The sequence below is a fragment of the Canis lupus genome, chromosome 11, assembly GCF_011100685.1.
Source record: "Canis lupus familiaris isolate Mischka breed German Shepherd chromosome 11, alternate assembly UU_Cfam_GSD_1.0, whole genome shotgun sequence".
Taxonomy (NCBI): Eukaryota; Metazoa; Chordata; class Mammalia; order Carnivora; family Canidae; genus Canis; species Canis lupus.
Window position 1 is genome coordinate 57,178,775 of NC_049232.1, and position 22,860 is coordinate 57,201,634.

A 22,860-nucleotide genomic window follows, 5' to 3' on the forward strand; every position below is an offset into this window, starting at 1 on the left:
TTGCTTAAATGTCCGACTCTTGATTTCAGCTCAGGTTGTGATCTCAGAGTTGTGAGATGGAGCCCAGAGTCAGACTCAAAGCCAGGCATGGAGCCTACCTAAGATTCTCTCTTCCCCTCTGCCCTTCCCCCACCAGCCTCCCTCCTCACGCGCACTCTCACACACATGTGTACATATACACGTGCATACTCTTCTTTAAAAAAAATTAAAAATTAAAATTAAATAAAATATTTTTTAAAAAGAGGTACACAGAAAGGAATAAAGAAGAATACAATAAAGACTTGTGTATCTACCACCCACCCTGTAATCCCCATTTTCCTACAAAGACATGGTCCTAAGAGATTAAGTCACATGGCTAGTAGTAAGTAACAGAACCAAAACTGGAACCCAGCTCCGTCTGACTACACATCCAGTGCCCTTTTCTCCATATTATGGTGCATCAAGATGAGACACCCACAAGTTACAGCCAACTGAGATGCCACTGGCAATTTTCATGGTTGTAATTTAATGTAATTATAACACATCAGAGCTAGAAGGGACCTTAGAGGTCATTAAATCCAACCTCCTCCTTTTAAGATAAGCCTTAAACCTATGGAAGAATGCAGATCTCCTGGTCCCTGGGCCTCCTTTGATTTAGGACAAGAGGGGAAAAAAAATGTCTGGATATTGCTCCATTTTGCTAATTGACTTTTTTTGTTTTAAGGAAACAACTTCCCTAACAAAAATATCCCCAAGAGGATTAAGAGTACACTTATCTTGATGAGCACAGAGTTATGTATAGAATTGTTGAATCACTGAACACTTTTGTACACCTGAAACTAATATAATGCTGCACATTAATTATACTGGAATTTTAAAAAATGAGAAAGCATATATCCCCAACTGAAAAAATAAACGTGGGAAAAATTAGACACTGTTGCTTGATTTCCCTTTGGAAGGATGTCTTCGATCTCATGAGAATTATTGTTTTACGTGTAAATATACTTAGAGATACAAACCCTGACTAACTAGGGCCAAGACCTTCTCTCAGGAAAGAGACTTTGGTATCTAAATGTTGAGGGAGAGCAGAGTGGTTTATACTGGATGTGATGCTCCTTTCTGATTAGAGATGCAACATTGCTCTGTGGCAGGAGGACAAAATGTGCCTCAGGAAACTGAGTTCAGATCAGTTTAGCAGCTTTTAGCAGCCAAAATTTAGACTTTGGGAAAATCACTTAACATTAAAATAAAATGGGAGATCATAATATTTAACATGTGGATCACTTTGTATATTGTTTTATAAAATATCAGATACAGGTGTTCATGTCTTGCTACATTGTAAAGTCCCTGCAGTGCCTCTTTCAGGGCCTCTTCCCTTCTCTTTGACTTTTCCATCTCCACAGCAGGAAGACACGTGTATTTTGTACAGAGTGCCAGGTGTAGGACAATAGGTGTTTCAAGGGGGAGTGAAAAACAGGGAAAAGAAAAGCTGGATTCTTCTCAGTGCTGGTTAGCATGAAAACATAAGAATGTGCTTTGTGCTGGGTCTTGTGGGGCAGCCCCTGCATTAGCAAATGGAACTTACAGATCCCCCTTCCCCATCTTAACAGATGGGGACATTAATTCACTTTCCTCGATGTGTTTCTTTGTCACTCTGAAAAAAGAGTTGCTTTCTGATAGGACTTTTATAGGATAATGTATGCAAAGTAATAACCACTCTGTCATTCATTCAATGTGACTATGTGCCAGGAACTGTGTGCTTCACCTAAGTTGGTCCTCCCAGAAACCCTAAATTAGGGACAGTTATTATCTTCACTTTATAAGGAACCTGGGGCGCAGAAAGTCAGAGGCTAACTCAGGAGCACACAGTGAGGAAGTGGTAGGACTGGGATTCGAACCCTGATGCCATTTGATAACAAAGGCTATGAGTTACCTCTAAGATGGAGGCACTTGGATTCTAAAATGCCATCCCAACTGGTAGAAGACACAGACCTCAATTTGGGATTCGAAGTCTCTTAAGATGAGGCTGTCTACTGGGTGTTATATAAGACCAATGAATCACTGACCTCTACCTCTGAAACCAATAATACATTATATGTTAATTAATAAAATTTAAATTTTAAAAAAATTTGCTAAAATGAGAAATTAAAAAGAAGATGGGGATGCCTAGGGCCCCTGAGTGGCTCAGTCAGCTCAGTGTCTGCCTTTGGTTCAGGTCATGATCTCAGGGTCCTGCGTAAAGCTCCCTCCTCAGCAAGGAGTCTGTTTCTCTCTCTCTCTCTCCTCCTCCTCTCTCTCTCTTTCTTTCTCAAATAAATAAATAAAATCTTAAAAAAAAAAAAAAAAGATGGGGTACCTGGTTGGCTCAAGCAGTAGAGAGCATCCAACTCTTGATCTCAGGGTCATGAGTTCAAGCCCCATGTTGGGCGTGGAGCCTACTTAAAATTAAAAAAAAAAAAAAAAAGCAAAAATAAAGAAAACTCAAAGTCTCTTAAGATGTAACATCCTCCTAAACTTGCCCTTTTGTATCCCTCTACAGAACGACATGGGTTAAAAGAACCAAAGAGAGTGGAGGAGCTATGCAACAAGATCACAAGCAGCTTGAAAGACCACCAGAGTAAGGGACAGGCTTTGGAGCCCAGCGAGCCCAAGGTCCTGGGCGCCTTGGTAGAACTGCGCAAGATCTGCACCCTGGGCCTCCAGCGCATCTTCTACCTGAAGCTGGAAGACTTGGTGTCTCCACCTTCCATCATCGACAAGCTCTTCCTGGACACCCTGCCTTTCTGAACGGGAGCCGCCTGGCACCTACTTGCTAAGCAGCAAAGGAATGGGTCTGGACACCTATCATTTTCTGTCCTTCCTTAAGAGAAAAAGCAGCTCCTGTAGAAAAGACTTTTTTTTTTTCTGGCACTTTTCCTTACAACCTAAAGCCAGAAAACTTGCAGAGTATTGTGTTGGGGTTGTGTTTTATATTTAGGCTTTGGGGTTGGTGTGGGAGGGGAGGGTAGAGTTCATGAGGGTTTTCTAAGAAATTGCTAACAAAGCACTTTTGGACAATGCTATCCGAGCAGGAAAAAAAAAAAAGGATAATATAACTGTTTTAAAACTCTTTCTGGGGAATACAATTATAGTTGCTTTGTATTTAAAAACAAGAACAGCCAACGGTTGTTCGCCAGGGTAGGATGTGTCTTGAGGTTGATCTTTAGAATACACTTCCTGTATCAAGGGTATGTATGTGGTGCAAAGAAGGCAGAAATTCTCTCTTTTAATTTCTTTCTTCCTTTATTTTATTTTAACAAATGGTGAAAGATGAGGATTACCTATAAATCAGACATAGCAAAATGATAATGGCTGTTCGCTTCCATATACAAGTGCAATTTTTAAAGTGCTGTCTTACTAAGTCTTGTTTATGAACTCTCCTTTCTTTTATATGGAAATAAAAAGGAGGCAGTCATATTGGCAAATGACACGTGTTCATTTTCCTAGCAGAGGCTTTGTCCACCTGCCCTGTAGAGCGCTTCTGAGGAATGGTCCATCCAAGATTTTAGGCCACTCTTAGTGGATCCAGAGCTCTGCCCTGATGCCCAGCTGTCCTGAAAGGGGCTCAGATTATAAAATGGATTGCATACAGCTGTGTTGGTTGTGTTCCATCAACTGAGACAGAGTTCCCTAAAGTTGCTTCAGTTAATAGCAACTGACTGGCACATTCATTCAGAAGCCCCAGGAGCATCCAGTGAGTCTCAAGGGTTTGATTCCTAAATAAGAACATACAAATAAGTAGGAACTGATCATACAGGGTAAACACCAGAGGTAATAAGATTTTTGAAATATATATAATTTAATTTTTGTTATTGGTGACAAGGACAATTTTGGAGAGCAAGCGAGTCTTATTTTAAAAAATAATAGTATGAATGTGACTACTAGACAGGATTAGTGGGCTGCGTTTCAACATTCCGTGTTCGTACTCCCTTTTGTATGTTTATACTGTCGATGCCATATTACTATGAGATAATTTGTTGCATAGTGTCCTTATTTGTATAAACATTTGTATGCACGTTATATTGTAATAGCTTTGCCTGTATTTATTGCAAGACCACCAGCTCCTGGAAGCTGAGTTACAAAGTACTTAAATGGGGTGTTCACAGTAACTTGGATACACCAATTAGAAATTAAATAAACAAATATATATATATAAATATAGCAGGTTACATATATATATTTATAATGTGTCTTTTTATTAACCATTTGTACAATAAATGTTACTTCCCATGCAGTTATTTTATGATTCATTTGCAGTGACTTTTAAGGCAGTACTGTTTAGCACTTTGATATTAAAATTTTGCTTATGTTTTGCTAAATTCGAATAATGTTTGAAGATTTTTAGGTCTAAAAGTCTTTATATTATATACTCTGTATCAATCAAAATATCTTTGGCCATTTTGCTAAGAAACAAACTTTGAATGTCAAAATGATGTCACAGTAGTTTTTGTTAGCTTTAAATCATTTTTGCTTTAGTGTTTTTAAAGAAAAAAATAACAAAACTATGCTGTTTATATTGTCATTAAATTATACAATCAAACAAATGCCAAATGAATTGCCTAATTGCTGCAAAGGATAACCCAGATAGCAAAGCATATATGGTTTGGTTCCCCCCTGCCCCAAGAGTCATTCTGATATTTGATCATGTATTATGTTTGTGTGAGCTTTTATGGAAGATTATTATTTTTATATCCAGGTGATAGGGTCTGCAATGTTAGGCCCTTGGAACATTAGACTTTGCAGGGGCCTGACTTGTCAACTGGTCCCCCATACCTCTGAAACTCATAGAGGAGACAACCGGGACCCAGCGATAAGTAAAAATTGCCCAAGGTCCAACAGGCCAATACCAGAATCAAGACCTAGGACCTACTTCTCCTTTCTATAGTGTTTTTACTCAACTTATTGCATCTATAGGAAAACAGGCTTTTAAAAATAACCACTAATATTTACATTTTACCTGATAACCGTGAGTAAAGTAGTACTTTTGCATTAATTTTTTGAGCTTATATGCAAACATAATAAACATTATTAAATATCAGGAAAGCTAACATTTCATACAAGGTAGCTTCAGACCAAATTCAAATTGAATTTGAATAAATTAGAAATACTGTGCATACATAACCCTTTGGTGCACCATTAGTATTGGAAAGTTAATCCTTGTTTTTTGTCATGTCCATAAAAGAAAAACAAAACAAACAGAAAAACCAGAGCCCTGGAGAAATGCTGTTACTTTTTATTTTTACACCCATCAGATTTAAGGAAAAGACTTTTTAGCTGTGATATTGATTGGTTGGTTGGAAAGAATGAAGGTTTTTAGTTTTAGGTCCAGACACTAGTGTTGAAAATAAAGGTGATAGCCAGTGTTCTTCTGTCTTCCATAGTTGTAAGAACTATGAGAGCCTCCCACGTAATCCATCAACTCAACTCTCTTTTTTTGTCTTGATGTTGACACACAAGTTTATACAGAGTGGATGACCAAACTAGCTCAGAAGAGGACAGCAAGAATTAAAGCAGGTGATTCTTCCCTTGTGGGAGAGCTCTCTCAGTGCGAACATGCCTTCTGTGGGCGGAAATCAGGAATCCACCAGCTGTTAATGGAGAGTGCCTTGCTTTCATTTCAGACAGCAGAGTTTTCCAAAGTTTCTCTGCTCTTCTAACAGCATTGCTCTTTAGTGTGTGTTAACCTGTGGTTTGAAAGAAATGCTCTTGTACATTAACAATGTAAATTTAAATGATTAAATTAAATTACATTTTATCAATGGCTACCGGTGTGTTAAATAAGCATGCTTCATTTTAACAGTATTCTCTTCATCATGTATATGATAGTATTTGCTGTGATCTCTTAAACACATCCCCAAATGGATTTTTTCTGAAGGCTTACTAATGCTGAAAAATTAATAGGCATTCTGAATTGGAAATATATTAAACCTCACTGATTGGGAAGAAGGACATTCTAAATTCGATAACCATGTATTGACTACTTCCTGTGGACAAAGCACTGCTGCGTGCTTTGAGGAGATGCAAACATGCACAGTGTTGAAGCTATTTTTCTTTCAATCATAAATTATTAAATATAGTATATATTTATATGTTTTACACATATATATTAAATTAAGCTAATAATTGATTGCCTAAAAGTATTCTTTAAGGGCTTTAAGGACTTACCTTTATTAAGATAATGGGATATCAGTTGTTTATGAACCAGAATTTACAAGAATCAGGATAAGAGTTCTCCAAGATTGATCAGTACTCTCTGCCTTTTTGCTGACACCACTACTCTATATTGCCTAGAAACCTCTCTCCGTGGGCAGTGCAAATGCAACTTTCATTCAACTCTACCCCAAATATCATTTATTCTGGATTAGGGCAAATCTATTTTGTGTGTGTGTATATTGAAGGCTCAAAACAATGTGGAGCTCTCCCAATTTAATTCAACAGTTCATGTACAAAGAATTTTCTATGCCATCTAAGTGCTGTGTTTAGTCTAGGGGACAAACCTTCTTCCTGCTTCTCAGCAGTGCCTCCATTTCCTCGACCATACAGTGTGATTAGTAAGAAAAGAATGAGAGAGAGGGTGGAATGAATTTAAACATAGGTACTTGGGCAAAGGAGGAAAAAACAGAGGGTTAATAAGCTTCTTCTCTGGGGACTCCAGAGGCAAAAGTCTGGTTTGAACAAGGAGAGAGGCAGGAAGTTCAAGACTGCATAAGGGGCAGGTGCTTATAGTTGAAATTTCCATAAGTTAAATGCACAAAGACAACAAAGGAAGCTAACTGTTGACTTTTTTTTTTTTTTAACTGGGGTAAAATCCACATAAAACTTACATTCTTAACCATTTTTAGTGCACAGTTCAGTGATGTTAAGTACATCCACATTGTTGTTTTACCAATGGCCTTTCATCTTACACAACTCAAACTCTATAGCCTTTAAAAAGTAACTCCCCATTCACTCCTCCTGCAGGTCTGGTAACCACCATTCTTTTTGTGTCTACAAATTTGACTACTATAGAAACCTCATATAAGGGAAATCATACAGTATTTGTCCTTTTGTGTCTGGCTTATTTCACTTAGTCCCATGCCCCCAAGATTCATCCATGTTGTAGTATGTCTCCTTTTTAAGGCTGAATACTATACCATTGTAGGTACATACTACACTTTCCTTATCCATGTGTTGGTGGACCCTTGCGTTTCTTCCTCCTTTACACTATTGTGAATAATGCTGCTATGAACATGCGTGTATAAATATCTTTGCGGGACTCTGCTTTCAATTCTCTGAGCTACCTGTTACTGACGTTTGAGCTTAAAGTATGGTATACATGCTTTTCAAGTACAAGTCATTTTTTTTCTCAGGCACCAATATCAGACCATCCCCATTTCTCTCTCAGAAGAGAAGGCACCTGAGGTGATTTCGTGAGCAAGCTGTTTGTAAACCTTTGTTCTAAGACTTTGCTACAAATGGAAAGGACTAAAATCTAAGAGTATCAAATGGTCTATCATCTCACCCAAATACATTTTGAAAAATGCCATCTTTTGTCCAACAGGTTGAAAATTCCATCAAATTTCAAAGAAGATTTTTGCACCTTTTGTTATCTGACACCTTTTACCACGAACAAAATTTCTTCAAAAAATGCCTCAGAAATTTCTTCCTCAGGGCTATCTCTGAGTTGCACTGTGGCACTAACAGATGATATTTCTTGCTTGGGTGTTCTGTTTTGCTAGTGTTGCAAGGACAGTATCATTCTTGCTTTATTTTTATTTTGTCTCTGCCCATCTCATGGTTCCATCAATGAGCCCAATGATCATGGCCCCTTCTCCATTTACCTGCTATGATGCTGGCCGTCCTTCAGGCTGGGGTTCTAAGGGCATTTGATTTGAGGGGAAGAGAAGAGAGGTCTAATATTTATTAGACATCCACTGTGTGTATCAGACATTCTGGTAAATACTTTCATACATGATCTCATTTAATATTTACTACTTCTGAGATGGTGGTGTTATCCCAGCCTGAAAATGGGGAGAGGCTGGGAAGGGTTAAGTACCTTGTCCAAGATCCTATTAGATTTGAACACATGTCAATATATCTCTACAACCCCTGGCGACCTTTCTTTAGCTTCGTCTTTTAGAGTCCTGCTCCTCTCTGAAGCACAGGGATCATTTACCCTCATCATTTACTGCTCATCAACAAGTGCTGAGGAATTCTTCACAGATACCAGAGCTAATACCCTAGACTCAGACTCAACCTAATTTCCCTTCCTGTCAAATTTGTCACCTGTCCTACTCATCCCTCAGAATTTTTGACTCAAGGCCTCTACCATTTGTCTCTAGGTCTCTAACTTTGGCCTATACCAGGCCTATAACCAAAAAGTCTTTTTTTTTTTTTTTTAAGATTTTATCTATTTATTCTTGAGAGACCCAGAGAGAGAGACAGAGACATAGGCAGAGGGAGAAGCAGGTCCCTGCAGGGAGCCCTAGGTGAGACTCAATCCCAGAACCCAGGGGTCACAACTTGAGTCAAAGGCAGACCAGACATTCAACTAGTGAACCAACCAGGTGCCCCCCAAAGAATCCTATAGTAATGAAACCCTACTCCCCTTCTGGGATCATTTCTCTTTATGCTCTTTACATTTGTAAAGAGCTCTTTATACTCAGAGCAAACTTCAATCATTTGAACCCTCCCAACTCTTTCTTCTTCCTTTTTAAGTATATAGAAAAAACACATATGTTAGTATACTACCTAACAAAGCTGCTTGCATATGTTTCATTGTCCATTTATCCATACTTAGGGTTTTTATTTAAAAAATTAAAAAGTACATCCTTTACATTTGTGATTTTACTTTTTATATTGCCAAGATTCTATGGAAAATTAAAATAATATAAAATTGGAAAAATAAAGCTGATTAAAAAGAATAAAGTACAATATATACACAAAAATGGAAATGATTTAAAGCCAAAAAATAATTATAAAAATTATTTTTAAAGTGACTTTTTTATTTTATTGCCTCTTTTTTTTTTAAATCATTTTGTTAATTTTTTTTCAACGTGATAAGTTGCATTTCTAGCAAGTTCCCAAGTAATGCTTATGCCACAGTCCTGGGACCACACTTTGAAAACCACTAGTCTAGAGAGATTCTTGCCTATGTTTATCAGGAAATGTGTACAAAAATGTTCATCTCCTATTGTCACCCCCGCACCCACTCCCCTCTGGTAACCATCAGTTCGTTCTCTGTTGTTAAGAGTCTATTTCTTGGTTTGTCCTTCTCTCTCCCCCACCTTTACTCATTTTCTTTGTTTGTTAAATTCCACATATGAGTGAAATCATATGGCATTTGTCTTTCTCTGACTGACTTATTTTGCTTAGTATTATAAATCATAAAATTGTTTAAACATATAAATTAATATTATAAAAAACTATGAACATACCTTTTGGCAAAAGAACAGTTGGAGTCTCTGTGCTCCTCCAGTTGTATTTCTCTCTTCTCCCCATCAGCCTGAATTTTGGTTGATTGTTTCATATGTATACATTCCTGATCAACTTACTGTTTAGAATTACATTTTTAAAAATTTCTATTAGTGGTATCATGAAGTATATATTCTTCTGCGACTTGTTAGTTACTTTGCTCAAAATTGTATTTGCAGTTTATCTATGCTGTCATATAGCTCTAATTTATTTTCACTGCTCTATAGTACTTCTTCTAGTACATTATAATTTGGTTCATTTTCTTGTCAATGGATATCTAAGTTGTTTCCACGTTCTTGATATTAAAAGCTATAAAAATAAAAATAAATAAAAAAAATAAATAAAAGCTATAAAACTATGAACATTGTCTGTACACATCTCCTGATAAACATAGGCAAGAATCTCTCTAGACTAATGATTTTCAAAGTGTGGTCCCAGGACCAACCGCATCAGCATCACCTGGGAACCTGCTAGAAATACAAATTTTCAGGGGTGCCTGGGTGGTTGAGTCAGTTAAGCATCTGCTTCAGCTCAGGTCATGATCCCAGGGTCCTGGGATGGAGCTCCACATCAGGTTCCCTGCTCAGTGGGGAGTCTGCTTCTCCCTCTCCCTCTATGATCTCTCTTATTCTTACTCTCTCTCAAACAAATAAATATAATTCAAAAAAAGAAAGAGAAAGAAAAAGACAAAGAAAGAAAGAGAGAGAGAGAAAGAAAGAAAGAGAAAGAAAGAAAGAAAAAGAGAAAGAAGAAAGAAAGAAAGAAAGAAAGAAAGAAAGAAAGAAAGAAAGAAAGAAAGAAAGAAAGAAAGAAAGAAAGAAAGAAAGAAAGAAAGAAAGAAAGAAAGAAAGAAAGAAAGAAATGTGGGACGCCTGGGTGGCTCAGTGGTTGAATGCCTGCCTTCGGCCCAGGGTGTGATCCTGGGGTCCAGGGATCGAGTCCCACATCTGGCTCCCTGCATGGAGCCTGCTTCTCTCACTGCCTATGTCTCTGCCTCTTTCTGTGTGTGTCTTTCATGAATAAAGAAATAAAATCTTTTAAAAAAATGCGTATTTTCAGGCCTCACCCCAAACCTACTGAATCAGAAATTCTAGGGGTAGGGCTCAGCAATCTGTTTCAACAAGCCCTCCACATGATTGTGATGTATATGAAAGTTTGAATCACTGCTTTGGGCTTACCAAGAAGTAGAGCTGCAAGGCTATGGGGTATACAGATCTCTTTTACTATATATACCATTTTGCTTCAAAAGCGTTGTACCAGTTTACACTCTCAACGATGTATGAGAATTCCTACTGTTCTAGATCTTCCCCGATGCTTGTATTCATCAGAATTTTTCATTTTAGCTAATCTAGTGGTTATAAAATGGCATCTTGTTGTGCTTTATACAATTATGGATGGAATTCCCATAAGCATTTATCTATAGGTCTTTGTGTGAACCATGTCTTATTTCTCTCGAGAGAAAACTAGGAGTGGAATTACTGGGTAGGTTTAAGCTTATAAGAAGCTGCCAAACCTTTCTATGTAGAAATAGAATATCTAACCAGGTTCATAGTTGCTCAGGATAAACACACTTCTCAGACTTCCTTGTAGCGAGACATGGTCTTGGCCCATGTAGGTGGATGTAAGTCAATTGATGTAAGTAAAAGTGTCATCTGGTTACTATCTCTATATGTCACTCTCTCGTTCCAGATGGCATTTGACAATGGCCTTCTGAGACATTATTATTGTCTGGCCCCAGAACATGGCCCTATAGGGTGGAAATTTCAAGTTGGAGAAGAATCAAGAGTAGTATCTTGATAGGTAATATTTTAGGATAGCTTATACATACTACCAGTCTTAGAATATATCTGATATGTATTGTAACCCACATATTAGCTGGGGCCTCTTCTGCTTAGGATCTAGAAGAGATTGTTTCAAACTCACTAATCTATGAATAGAAAAAGCCAAATACTTCAGATACCTGCAAATTCTGACAATTTTTACATTAGTTCCAGCTTCAGAGTTCCATTTCTGTTTATTTAGCTCTTTTAATGGACTGTCTTGCTGTACTTCTGGTGTCATCTCTATATCTTGTGTCACTCCAGAAGTGGAACTTAGATGTTTTTCTTACTTTCCACCACAAATCACATAGAGGACTTTCCCGGGTTCTAGAAAACTGTCTTAAGCAACAACTGGTATCTTTTGCCCTTTGTTTATTCCCCTTTCTATCTTCCATCTGGAACATGGATGCTACCTTAGATTATGGAGATAAGGGTACCTCCTAGGGATTGGAGAAAAGTAAGTTGGAAGGAGAAAGGCTCTCAGAGGGTTTTTGTTTTTTGGGTTTTTGTTTTGTTTTGTTTTTTAGGGTTTTTTTTGTTGTTGTTGTTTGGTTGGTTGGTTTGGGTTTTGTTTTGTTTTACTTTGTTTGAGAAGAGATACCCTCTTAGCCCTGGGTTGCTTGTGTCTAAACTTGGCATAAAGGAAATAAATTCCCCATTTAAACCATTGTTTTTTTGAGTTTTTTCATTACTCAAAGCTGAACTATCTCCCAAATAAGACATATAAGATGCAAGAAACATAGTCCATCTGCAGTATAGTTTAAGAAAAAAAAAAGTCAAGAATAATAAGAATAGTGACTCAGTATGAATCATTCATATTTTGAGGCTACCGAATAAGCCAAATATATCTTAAGTCACAAGTATTTGTTTATTTATTAATTCTTTGATTCATTAAGCTTTGAACTAGGTCCTGTATTTCTAGTTCTTCATAACCTTGTAGAACTAATGCTGCCTGCCCCCTCATGGTCTTAATTCTTTTCTTATGGTTTCTCTCTTATCACCTATTAATTTCACTTTTGCTGCTAACCAATCTTATTCAGCATTTTCCAATTCCTAGTCCTGAAAGAGAAAATCTAATAGGTTTAGCTCAACTTTTCTTCCTAGGCCAACTGTAGGTCCCTGAACAATCTGTGAATAAAGTGACCTTGAGACATCTCTGGTCCAATCAACTGTGGTTGAAGAAGAATATGCATTGACCCTTCAAAAATATTGTGACTTGGGGTGTCTGGGTAGCTCAGTCAGTTAAGCATTCGATTCTTGATTTCAGCTCAGGTCATGATCTCAGGGTCATGGGATTGAGCCCCACAATGGGCTCCTTACTCAGTAGGGAGTCTGTCAGAGATTCTCTCTCCCTCTGCCCCTCCCCCTCCTGCTCTCTCTCTCTCTCTCTAAAATAAATAAGTCTTTAAAAAAAAAGAAGATACTGTCTTGAATAGTCTCACTCTAAAGGGGCTGTAAATAGAGTGAACTGTGACTGTCATATCTAGTATAGTAGGATGCTTGACTTGGCTCATGGGGCCATTTGTGGAGAGCAGCTCTGATAGAATTATTCCTTATCTCCTTAGTGCCTAGCACAATGTCTGCTTCCCTAGAAACCCTTAAAAAATGCTTCTTGAGTGAATTCAAGGTAGATATTCATTCAGTAAGAGATGGAAAACATATCAAATTCCCAATTCCATATGTCATTTCAAAGTTGGTATCTAGAGCCAAAGGTCTAGTTTCATATTTTTCTGAACTTCATTGTAAAAAAAAAAAAAAAAAAAGAAAGAAAAGAAAAGAAAGAGAGAGAGAAAATTAACACAATCCCAGGGAAGGTTTGTTTTTTCCTTCCCTTTAGAAAGCAGCTGTCAGTTTAACTTATCCCAAAATACTGTCAGTGATGAGCATGACTGAAAATGCATTTTATCTGTAATTAGAGAGATTACATTAAACACTATTATTTGCAGACACACATTGAATTAACCCTAATCGAGGCTAGCAAATAGTAGAGCCTGCCTATTTTTTGCCCCAAAATTTTTAGAAAATTGTGACAGTTGACACACGAGGGACAATGCTGACTAGATTTCTTTCCATCAAATACCAGACAGTAATTGTAATTGCCTTTAAAAATGTTTTAAGCAGTTTTGTTAGTAAATCAGAAGTTGCCACAAATCACGCTGAATAGTTTCTAAACATGGGGGTTGTTGACTGTGCATTCCAGTATGAGTTTAATGAATTGATTTTCTAAGGAATTTAACTTTGCATCTGTTTTCAGGTGTAATTAATTCACTCTGATTAATGTGATTAGCATGGATATCAGTGGATTACGCATGATGCCCTTTATTTATTCACTTATTTTTAATCTGCCACACTGTCCATCGGGAAATTATATAAGAGTTTTTTGGGAAACATCTTGCTGGTGACCCTGATCACATTGGATTACTGCAAAGCAGAGCTCTGGTAGGAATTTACTAATTATTCACAGGCTGTGCAGCAATGTACTTTTGTTTGAGGGACCTATTAAAGTTTACACAGTCCTTGCTTTTAAAGAGCTTATAATTCAAAGGGGAAGATTAGATGAATGGTCCAATGCAAGTCACTCAAAAGGAAGAATGTCCTCAGATTTTCCTTTGTCTGAGCACCTCTTCCCTACTCTCCCTAAATAATGCTATTCCTTAGGGTATGTCAATGGCCCCCCTCTTCTCTAAGGCCTCCTATCTTGAGCAGTCTTATTCATACCTCAACTACAACTCCCATATTTATTTACCTAGCTCAGTCCTTCCCTATAAGCTCCAGACCTAGAGGATCCAAATGTCTCCAGATATCTTCACTTGGGTATCCCATAGGTACTTCAAATTTAACAAACCCAGATTCATGATTTCCAACCAAACTTGTCCCTCCTGTCTTCCCAATTCTATAAATGGCTTCTCCATCCATGCAATCATCCAACCTAAACTATTAGTGTGAGAACAGGGAGGAATTCATTTATTCTCTGAGTTTCTCAAAATTTAATGTTCATCTTTAGCGCTTATTGGAATCATCTGGAAAGCTTATCAAAACACAGTTTCCTGAGACTCATGCCCAGAAATTCTGATTTAGCCGTCTGGAGTGGGGTTCTGTGAGTTTGCATTTGTAACAAGCCATGGGTGACATCAACGCTGTTGGTCTAGGGACTACATTTTGAGAACAATTGCCCTAGAGAATGAAAAGAATGCAGGCACATTTCCATGATCCATCACCACTATGAAGGACTCATTGTTGGAGAATAGAAGCTCAGAATGAAAATCTCCTCTTTTACCCAAGGGATACAAAAATGCTGATTTGAAGGGACAGGTGCACCCCAATGTTTATAGCAGCATTATTGACAATAACCCAATTATGGAAGGAGCCCAAATAAATAAAGAAGATGCAGTATATATACAATGGAATATTACTCAGCCATAAAAAGAGCAAAATCTTGCCATTTGCAATGATATGGATGGAGCTAAAGAGTATTTATGCTAAGCAAAATAAGTCAGTGAGAGAATGACAAATACCGTATGATTTCACTCATATATGAAATTTAAGAAACAAAACATTGAGCAGAGGGGGGAAAAGAAAGGCAAAACACAAGACAGATTCTTAACTATAGGGAACAAACAGGATTGCTGAAGGAGAGGTAGGGGGGATGGGTTAAATGCATGATGGATATTAAGGAGGGCACTTGTGATGAGCGCTGGTTATTGTATGTAAGTGATCAATCACTAAATCCTACACCTGAAACTAATACTATACTGTATGTTAACTAACTGGAATTTAAATAAAAACTTGGAAGAAAAAATAGAAGAAAGAAAATCTCCTCTGAGGAGGACATTTCTGCATTAGTCAGAGGCAGTATGAATTAATGAAATGACATGTGATTTAATATTCCTCCATCCACCAACTAAGTACTGACTGCCTTCTCTCTAGTAGGCAGAGTGCAAGGCACTGAGATAGGCTCTGAGATATAATGCTGAGTAAAACCATGATATGATGATTTTTTACTTCTTTTTTAAAATATTTTATTTATTTATTCATTACAGAGAGTGTGTGTGTGTGTGTGTGTGTGTGTGTGCACAAGCAGAGGGAGTAGCTGACAGAGGGAGAAGGAGAAGTAGGCTCCTGATGCAGGACTCAATCCCAGGACCCTAGGATCACGACTCAAGCAAAGGTAGACACCTAACTAACTGAGCCACCCAGGCACCCTTTGTTTCTTATATAAACACCGCATCTTCTTCATCCATTCATCAGTTGATACACAGTTGAGTTGCTTGGCTATCATAGATAATGCTGCTATAAACATCAGAGTCCATGTATCCCTTTGAATTAGTATTTTTGTGCCCTTTGGTAAATACCTGCTGGATTGCAGGGCAGTTTTATTTTTAACTTTTTGAGGAACCTCCATACTGTTTTCCACAGTGACTGCACCAGTTTGCATTCCCACTAACAGTGCCAGAGAGCTCCCCTTTCTCCATATCCTCACCAATACCTGTTGTTACCAGTGTTGTTAATTTTAGCCGTTCTAACTGGTATGAGGTGATATCTCAGATACAGGGAAGTTTTAAAATGTGAATTCAGGCAATCCATTGAGATTTAGGATGTCTCATCTGTAAAACGGAGATAGTGATGCCATTGTATAGACCTCACAAAAGATATCAAATAGTACACTATACATACTGTCTAGTTCAGTGCCTGACACATTGATTCTCAAAAGGCATATTTAACAAATGGTAAATTAGTTTTTATTTTTATGTTAGAATTAGCTACTCTAAAGTGCTATGCAAATGCTAGTTGTAATTATTTTTAGCATTATTTCACAGACTCCTCATTGAACTTACCCAAGTAGTTGGCTAGGCTTTCACAATTTGAGAAAAGACCCCAAACAATTGAAGACGTGATAGAACTTCTGGGGTTGTAGAGCACAAAGTTTCTTTAAGATATTGGGGTTTAAGTGTTAATAATCATTTCCAAATTTCTCTCCAAAAAAACTTTTCCATTATGGCATACTATTTGATTAATTATAATTCTTCCAGACAAATTGGAATTGGCTCAGAAACCAAAAGACACAAGAAAATTTTTTTCATTCTTATGATATTCTAAGATTTCAAGTGTCACATTATCTGAAAGGAAGGGGACATGGAGATAAAAAGAAAAGTTCTGTTTGTTCTTAAAGTCTAAATGAGACACCACAAAACAATAGAATGCTGTAAGTCCTATGGCAATGGTATAAATTTGAATTTATTGATATGAAGAAATGACAAAGACAATAGTATGTATATAATTTTGATTTTTAAAAAGCTTATTTATGTGTCTCCACACAGATAAAAGTCTGAAAAGATACACAACAAATTGTTAACAGTATGTATTCCTCTGTGAAATAATTATGATACTAATCCAAAGATTAGTCTGCAGTTTCTAGATTTTTATCTGATGACTATATATGATTAGCATAATAAGCATTTAGAAGTGAGAAAGAGAGAATGCATCCACAAATCTTAAATCTGTGGAAGCCCTCAGGCAATATTTCTCAATATTGGCTGCGTATTAGTATTACCTGGAGACTTTTTAAACACCTCAGCTGCCAGGCAGCCCCCAAGACCAATTAAATAAAAGTCTCAGGGGGTAAAACCCAGGTTTCAGTATTTTGTTAAAGCTCCCCAGGTGTAGCCAAGGTTGAGGAGCCCTCAGGTGACTTTCTCCTGCATCTCCTTGCTCTTAGTGGGCTCTGGCTTGGGGAGAAAGGGGGATGAAGCTAGTCTCCAGGAGGGACCTCAGTGCTCCTTGGCTCCCAATATCAACACAGTTTTACTGAAACTTCAGAATAATTTTGGAATGGGGCAGAACTAGAAATGACTTCGGCCACTGGATGGATGCAGAGAGCAGCAGTGGAAAGAGGATGTGAGTTACAACAGGATATCTGGGTTACTGGTGAGGTGGGCTGTCTAACAGCTGTGTGAACTTTGCCAAGTGGCTTCTCTTAGCCTCAGATTCCTCATAGCTCTGCCTCTCTGGGTTGCTACTAGGATTTTTTTTTTTAAAGATTTTATTTATTTATTCATTGAAGACACACAGAGAGAGAGAGAGAGGCAGAGACACAGGCAGAGGGAGAAGCAGGCTCCCTGCAAGGAACCTGACGTGGGACTCGATCCTGGGTTTCCTGGATCACATCCTGGGCTGAAGGCGGCGCTAAACCGCTGAGCCACCCAGGCTGCCCTGCTACTACGATTAAGTGAACTAAAACCCATTAAAAGTTTTGCAAAGTGTAAAATACTCTAAAAGTATTATTCTTTTTTATAATTTTATAGCTAATACTATGAAGAACATACCCAGGGAAAGATGATATTGGAGAAAGACACGAGAAAGGTTGACTTCCTCTTCCATGGAAGACCGGGGCCCCTGGATGGACAGGGAAACCTAAATTCAAAGACAATTAAATAGGGGGCAAATCCATGAACTGAAATTAAAAGCATTTGACAGGCCAAACATGAAACATTTCTTTCTGAGAAATCCAGAGTAGAGACTCTGAGAAAGATCTTTGCTTTGCTTTTCTGATGACTTCCAGGAATTTTTCCCAAAGTGGTGATGTCCCAGAATAAATAGGTTTTCTTCTCATAATTAAGCCAGAGGTTCTGGGAATAGGCTGAGCACAAGACTGAATTCATTACTGAGATTGCTCACAATTTAATTCAGGTCCCAAGGAGGTGGTCCCTATGTGTCACCAGAAAAGAGTCCTCGCATCTAGACAACAGTCTACATGTCTTGATACTTTCTTTTTCTCTGCACTTAAGTTATTCTCTGAAAACTAATAGGCCCTAGAAAGAACTTTACTACTGCAACACTGTCTGTGAGAGGAGCTCAGCAGTGGATGGGGCCATTTGAGATATCATTCGACATCATGAGTAACTTGAGAAAGTTGAGAGTCCCTTAAGAATAGGGAAGATGACTTTTTCATCCTTGTATTCCCTGCAAGTCACATAGTGCAGGGCCTAGGATAAAGCATACAGTGAATCAATGCCTTGCAAACTTCTCCTGTGTCTTCCTAGCAGTTTCCTCCACAGTTCCTATGATAGAAAGTTAGTAAATATTTATGGAATGAACAATATTTCCAACACATCTGACACGCTGAAAATGCCCACTGTTACGTAAGCATGTTTCCTTTTGCCCATCTTAGCTCACTATTGGCTGCAACCTCTCATAAATGAATTTATTGCCCCACATCTTCAGGGTTAATATGGATCTATACTGAAGATAACCCTAGCATGTATAATGGTACATTCTAGTTGTGTAATTTACTTAGATCTTCACAACTTTGAGAAGCGTGACTGTTGTAGTAATCCAGGCAAAAGATAAAGGAAACCCAAACAAGGAGGAAGAAAAGTGGGAAGCTTTCTGGCTTGAACACCTGAGTGTATGATGGTGCTCTTTAGAGATATGAAGGAGGTATAGTTTTGAGGGAAAATACTATTAAGATTAGTTATGTAAAAAAAAAACATGATTAGTTAGTTATGTACATGCTGATTTGTCTGTACCTGTCTATCATCCAGGTGGCACTCTTGAATAGACCATTGGATATGCAGAGGAATCATCTAGATAGATCTATTCTTGAGCACAATCAGCATATAATAGTAATAGAAACCCGCAAGAATGAGTAATGGAAGAAGAACAGTGAAAGCAGTTTTAAGGAGAAGGATGTGCCAGACCAGTAGCAGAGAATTGAAGAGAAGGTAAAAATGGATACAGCCAGCAGTAAAGAAGACGGGGTAGATTGGAAGGGGGCATGAGGTCAAGGGAGAGATTTTTAAAGATGGCAAAGACACATTTAAATGCCAATGGGAAAGCATAAGATGGGCCCACTAAGCACCTCTGTAACTGTCCATCACCACACCTGGCCACAGTAACCCTCAGAGACTATTGGTCACTGCTTCACTTCTGACTTTGAAACCTACCACAGATTCTTCATTTAGCCAATTCTAACTCAGAATACCAAAAAATGGAAATCTAGGAAATACAGTTCTCAGTTTATCCAAGTTGGCATATCACAATCCAGCACAGTCCTGTCAACTTGGTATCCACAGACACTTCTTTAACCATATTTAATTTCCTAATAAAAACATCAACAAGACCATGCTTCTGTATAACATGATTGAATTATCCTTCTAATAAAAGGGTACACAAAAATCTACTTCATCTTTCCTTTTTTAAATTTTTTAAAAAGATTTTTATTTATTTATTCATGAGAGACAGAGAGAGAGGCACAGACATAGGCAGAGGGAGAAGCAGGAGCCCAATGTGGGACTCGATCCTGGACCCTGGGATCAGGTCCTGAGTCAAAGGCGGAATTGAATTGAGTAGACACTCAACTGCTGAGCCACCCAGGTATCCTCCAAAGTAAGTATTCTAGTAAGAACAATACATTTCTCTTCTATGGTGGAAATGGTCCAATGTAATCAGCCTGATGGCAGGTGACCCGAGAAATAGTGGCATATCTCCAGTTGGTGTTGGTCTTTGCTGTTGGCAGATGGGTACTCCGGAATGGAAATAACCATACTGGCTTTGGTGAGAGAAAGTCCATGTTGCTGAATGACCTCTATCCCTGCAGCTACCGCCACTTTACTTATTAGTGCATTGGGCAAGGACAGAATTGACTGGGAAAAGACGCTTACTGACATCCATAAAATAGATCTTCTTGTCTACCTGATTATTAAGATCCTTCTCTGGTAAGATTGGTCTTTGGTGAGCATTCACCTGGGACACATGTATCATACTCTGAGTTCACTCAAAGAGGTCTATCTTCATATCTCTTCTCCAAAACTCATTGCCTCTGATTCTTCAATCATCTTCCTTCCATGTCCATAACCAATCAATCAAACTGATAGCCATTGCTCATGAATTAATGCAGATCCATACCTCTGGTCATTTTTTTTCCTTCCTGGAAAATGAATTGATCAAGTGCACTGTTTGGAGTTTTGCCCACTGAGAGAAGGTCTCTTCAACACTGTCCTCCATGGCCACACTTAAGTGGGGCTGTAGTGCTGCAGGCATAGAACTTCAACGTCAGCTTGCATTTTTGATAGAAACATCTATAAGTCCAACCCATTATTTTCCTTCCTTAATCCACTGATCATAAAAAACACCCCATGAAGCCATAGATGCACACTGAGGGAGAAAAGGTAATGTAACAAAAGTGGGTTTCTCAGGTATCTGTGCCACTACTGATGCAATTACTTATGTCTTCAGGACCTGATCTCTTACATAGTACTCCCACTTGTTGATGACATGATGCTGTGCACACCCAACATTATAGCATATTGGGTCAGATACCACTCATTTTGTGATGAGCAGCTCAGGCAGCCTGGTGTCCCATAGGCAAGTATAGTCCCTAGTAGGGCCTGGTATTACACCAGAAGATGTTTCTCAAAAGAATAGTAATTGGGAGAGGATGACATAATTTCATTTCAAAACCTCAGGAAATCTGTTCTATGATTCACCCACAAAGACTTGACAAATTCTCTACGACGCATCTCTATCTGTAAAGACACTTCAAGAACCTTTGGATCTGCTGTCAGGCAACTGCTTCTGATGGTCTTACTAATGGGCATTGAGAAAAAAGCATTAGCTATACCAATAGCTGCCAGAGTGTATGTTGTTTTGCTTCAGTGAAGAAACCACATCTGGAATGGTAGCCGGGCAAGCAGTTAGAAAGAAGAGCTATCGGCAGAGTGAATGAGAGGAAGGGCAAGCTAGAACTCGCTGGGAACCGTCTGTTACCACATCTGACTACAATCACCTCCAGAGAATAATGGCTGCACCTCTACTTCCACCTTCCATATTTGTGCAAGTTTCCCTTTACGCCAACTCTAACTATGAGTCACAGAGAAAAGGGAATATTGGGACACAGCTCCCAGTTTAAGCAAGTTGACCCAGCATAATCCAGTACACTGGATTTTATCATTGTTATTATTTTTTATTCTTTAGCATGCATATATACTTCATGTTTATTTGTTCGCATCTATGGTTTAGTTCATAATTTTAAAAAGATGTTAAAATCCATTTAAAAATTGATGTGTAGAAGCTCTTGATATGGAGATATTTGTAAAGAAAATCATTTGTGAATGAGAAAAATTACATTTTTTTGTACATCACACTCTTCCCTTTCCTACAGAACAGAGTCCTTTTTCTGAGCATTGAAATTAATCTAAGGGTGCAAATTGGAGAGGGAACTATGAGATGGGGGTAAGGTGACAGTTTGGGATGAGAGGCCGAAGGATTTGGAGAACAATTCTGAAGGGAGAGGGAAGCTTTTTGAAGAGTAAAGAAAATTGCTATCCACTATGGAAACCTAGGAAAAGAGCAGAGATCTTGAAAGAGGATTTAATTGAGGTTTAAAACATGATTTTGCAATACAAAACCTCTCCCTTTAATCCCACGGAACTCTCAGCAAAATATCCATTCTCATCCATGTATGGAAGGGGTAGATCTATACTGGGAATATGTCAAAATGCAATCTTAGTAGCAGATCTACAGCCAAAGCTATGATTGCTCCCAGGAAGCCTGCTATGTTCCTGTTATAGTGGTAAAAAAAAAAAAAAGCAAAACACTGTTATAGAATTGCCGTAAGCAGTTTCTGCCCTGCACGAAGACACTTTGAGGCAGATATAAAACAAGTTTCTACATATTTTCTTGGGAAGATCTGTGATATAACCTGGAGGCAGATATTTTAGCCAAAAAAGCCAAGTGACTATGGTATAAGTTGTCCTGGCTATCTTTTAGTAGCCAAAAGTATGCATCTGCAGACTTTGTTGCTTCTTTGGGAGAAATGTGTGTTTTCTCTGTATAGAATTAAACTAGGTGTTCTTCACTTAGAAGCAGTTGCTTATTCTTGTAGAGGTATGTGTGCCTTTATGTGCAGGAAGAGGCAGCTGTGAGGAAGTGAAAAGTAGGAGGGACCTGTAAACAAGATCTTCACCTCATCCTGGAATAGTCTTTTAAAAAGTTGGGCTCAGGGATCCCTTGGTGGCGCAGCGGTTTAGTGCCTGCCTTTGGCCCGGGGCGCAATCCTGGAGACCCGGGATCGAATCCCACATCAGGCTCCCGGTGCATGGAGCCTGCTTCTCCCTCTGCCTATGTTTCTGCCTCTCTCTCTCTGTGTATGTGACTATCATAAATAATAAAAATTAAAAAAAAAAACAAAAACAAAATAAAAAAAAAAAGTTGGGCTCAGTTTGGTGCATTCCAGTTGTTTAATGTCTCTGCATGGGACGTGGTTAAGAGCATGGGCTCTGCAGTTAGACTACCTTCTTTTGAATCCCCCTCTACCATTTATAAGCTGTGTTGCCTTGAGCAAATTACCTAACTGCTCTATTCTTCATTTTCTTTATTTTAAAATGGGAGAAATGGGATGTCTGGGTGGCTCAGCATTTGAGCATCTGCCTTTGGCTCACAACGTGATCCCAAATTCCCGGGTTCGAGTCCCACATCAGGCTCCTTGCATGGAGCCTGCTTCTCCCTCTGGCTGTGTCTCTGCCTCTCTCTGTGTGTGTCTCTCATGAATAAATAAAAATCTTTAATAAAA

At 38.3% G+C, this 22,860-nt stretch overlaps 1 protein-coding gene across 4 annotated transcripts in view; it reads left to right on the plus strand.

Moving 5' to 3' along the window:
• Positions 1 to 5,779, plus strand: part of NR4A3 (nuclear receptor subfamily 4 group A member 3) — a 40,205-nt gene extending 34,426 nt beyond the window's left edge. For all 4 annotated transcript variants that reach the window (XM_038552931.1, XM_038552928.1, XM_038552929.1 and 1 more), the window contains one exon: positions 2,519 to 5,779. In XM_038552931.1, coding sequence (XP_038408859.1) covers positions 2,519 to 2,766 — 248 coding nt within the window. In that variant the 3' untranslated portion in view covers positions 2,767 to 5,779. The remainder of the gene's footprint in view (positions 1 to 2,518) is intronic.
• Positions 5,780 to 22,860: the final 17,081 nt, after the last annotated feature.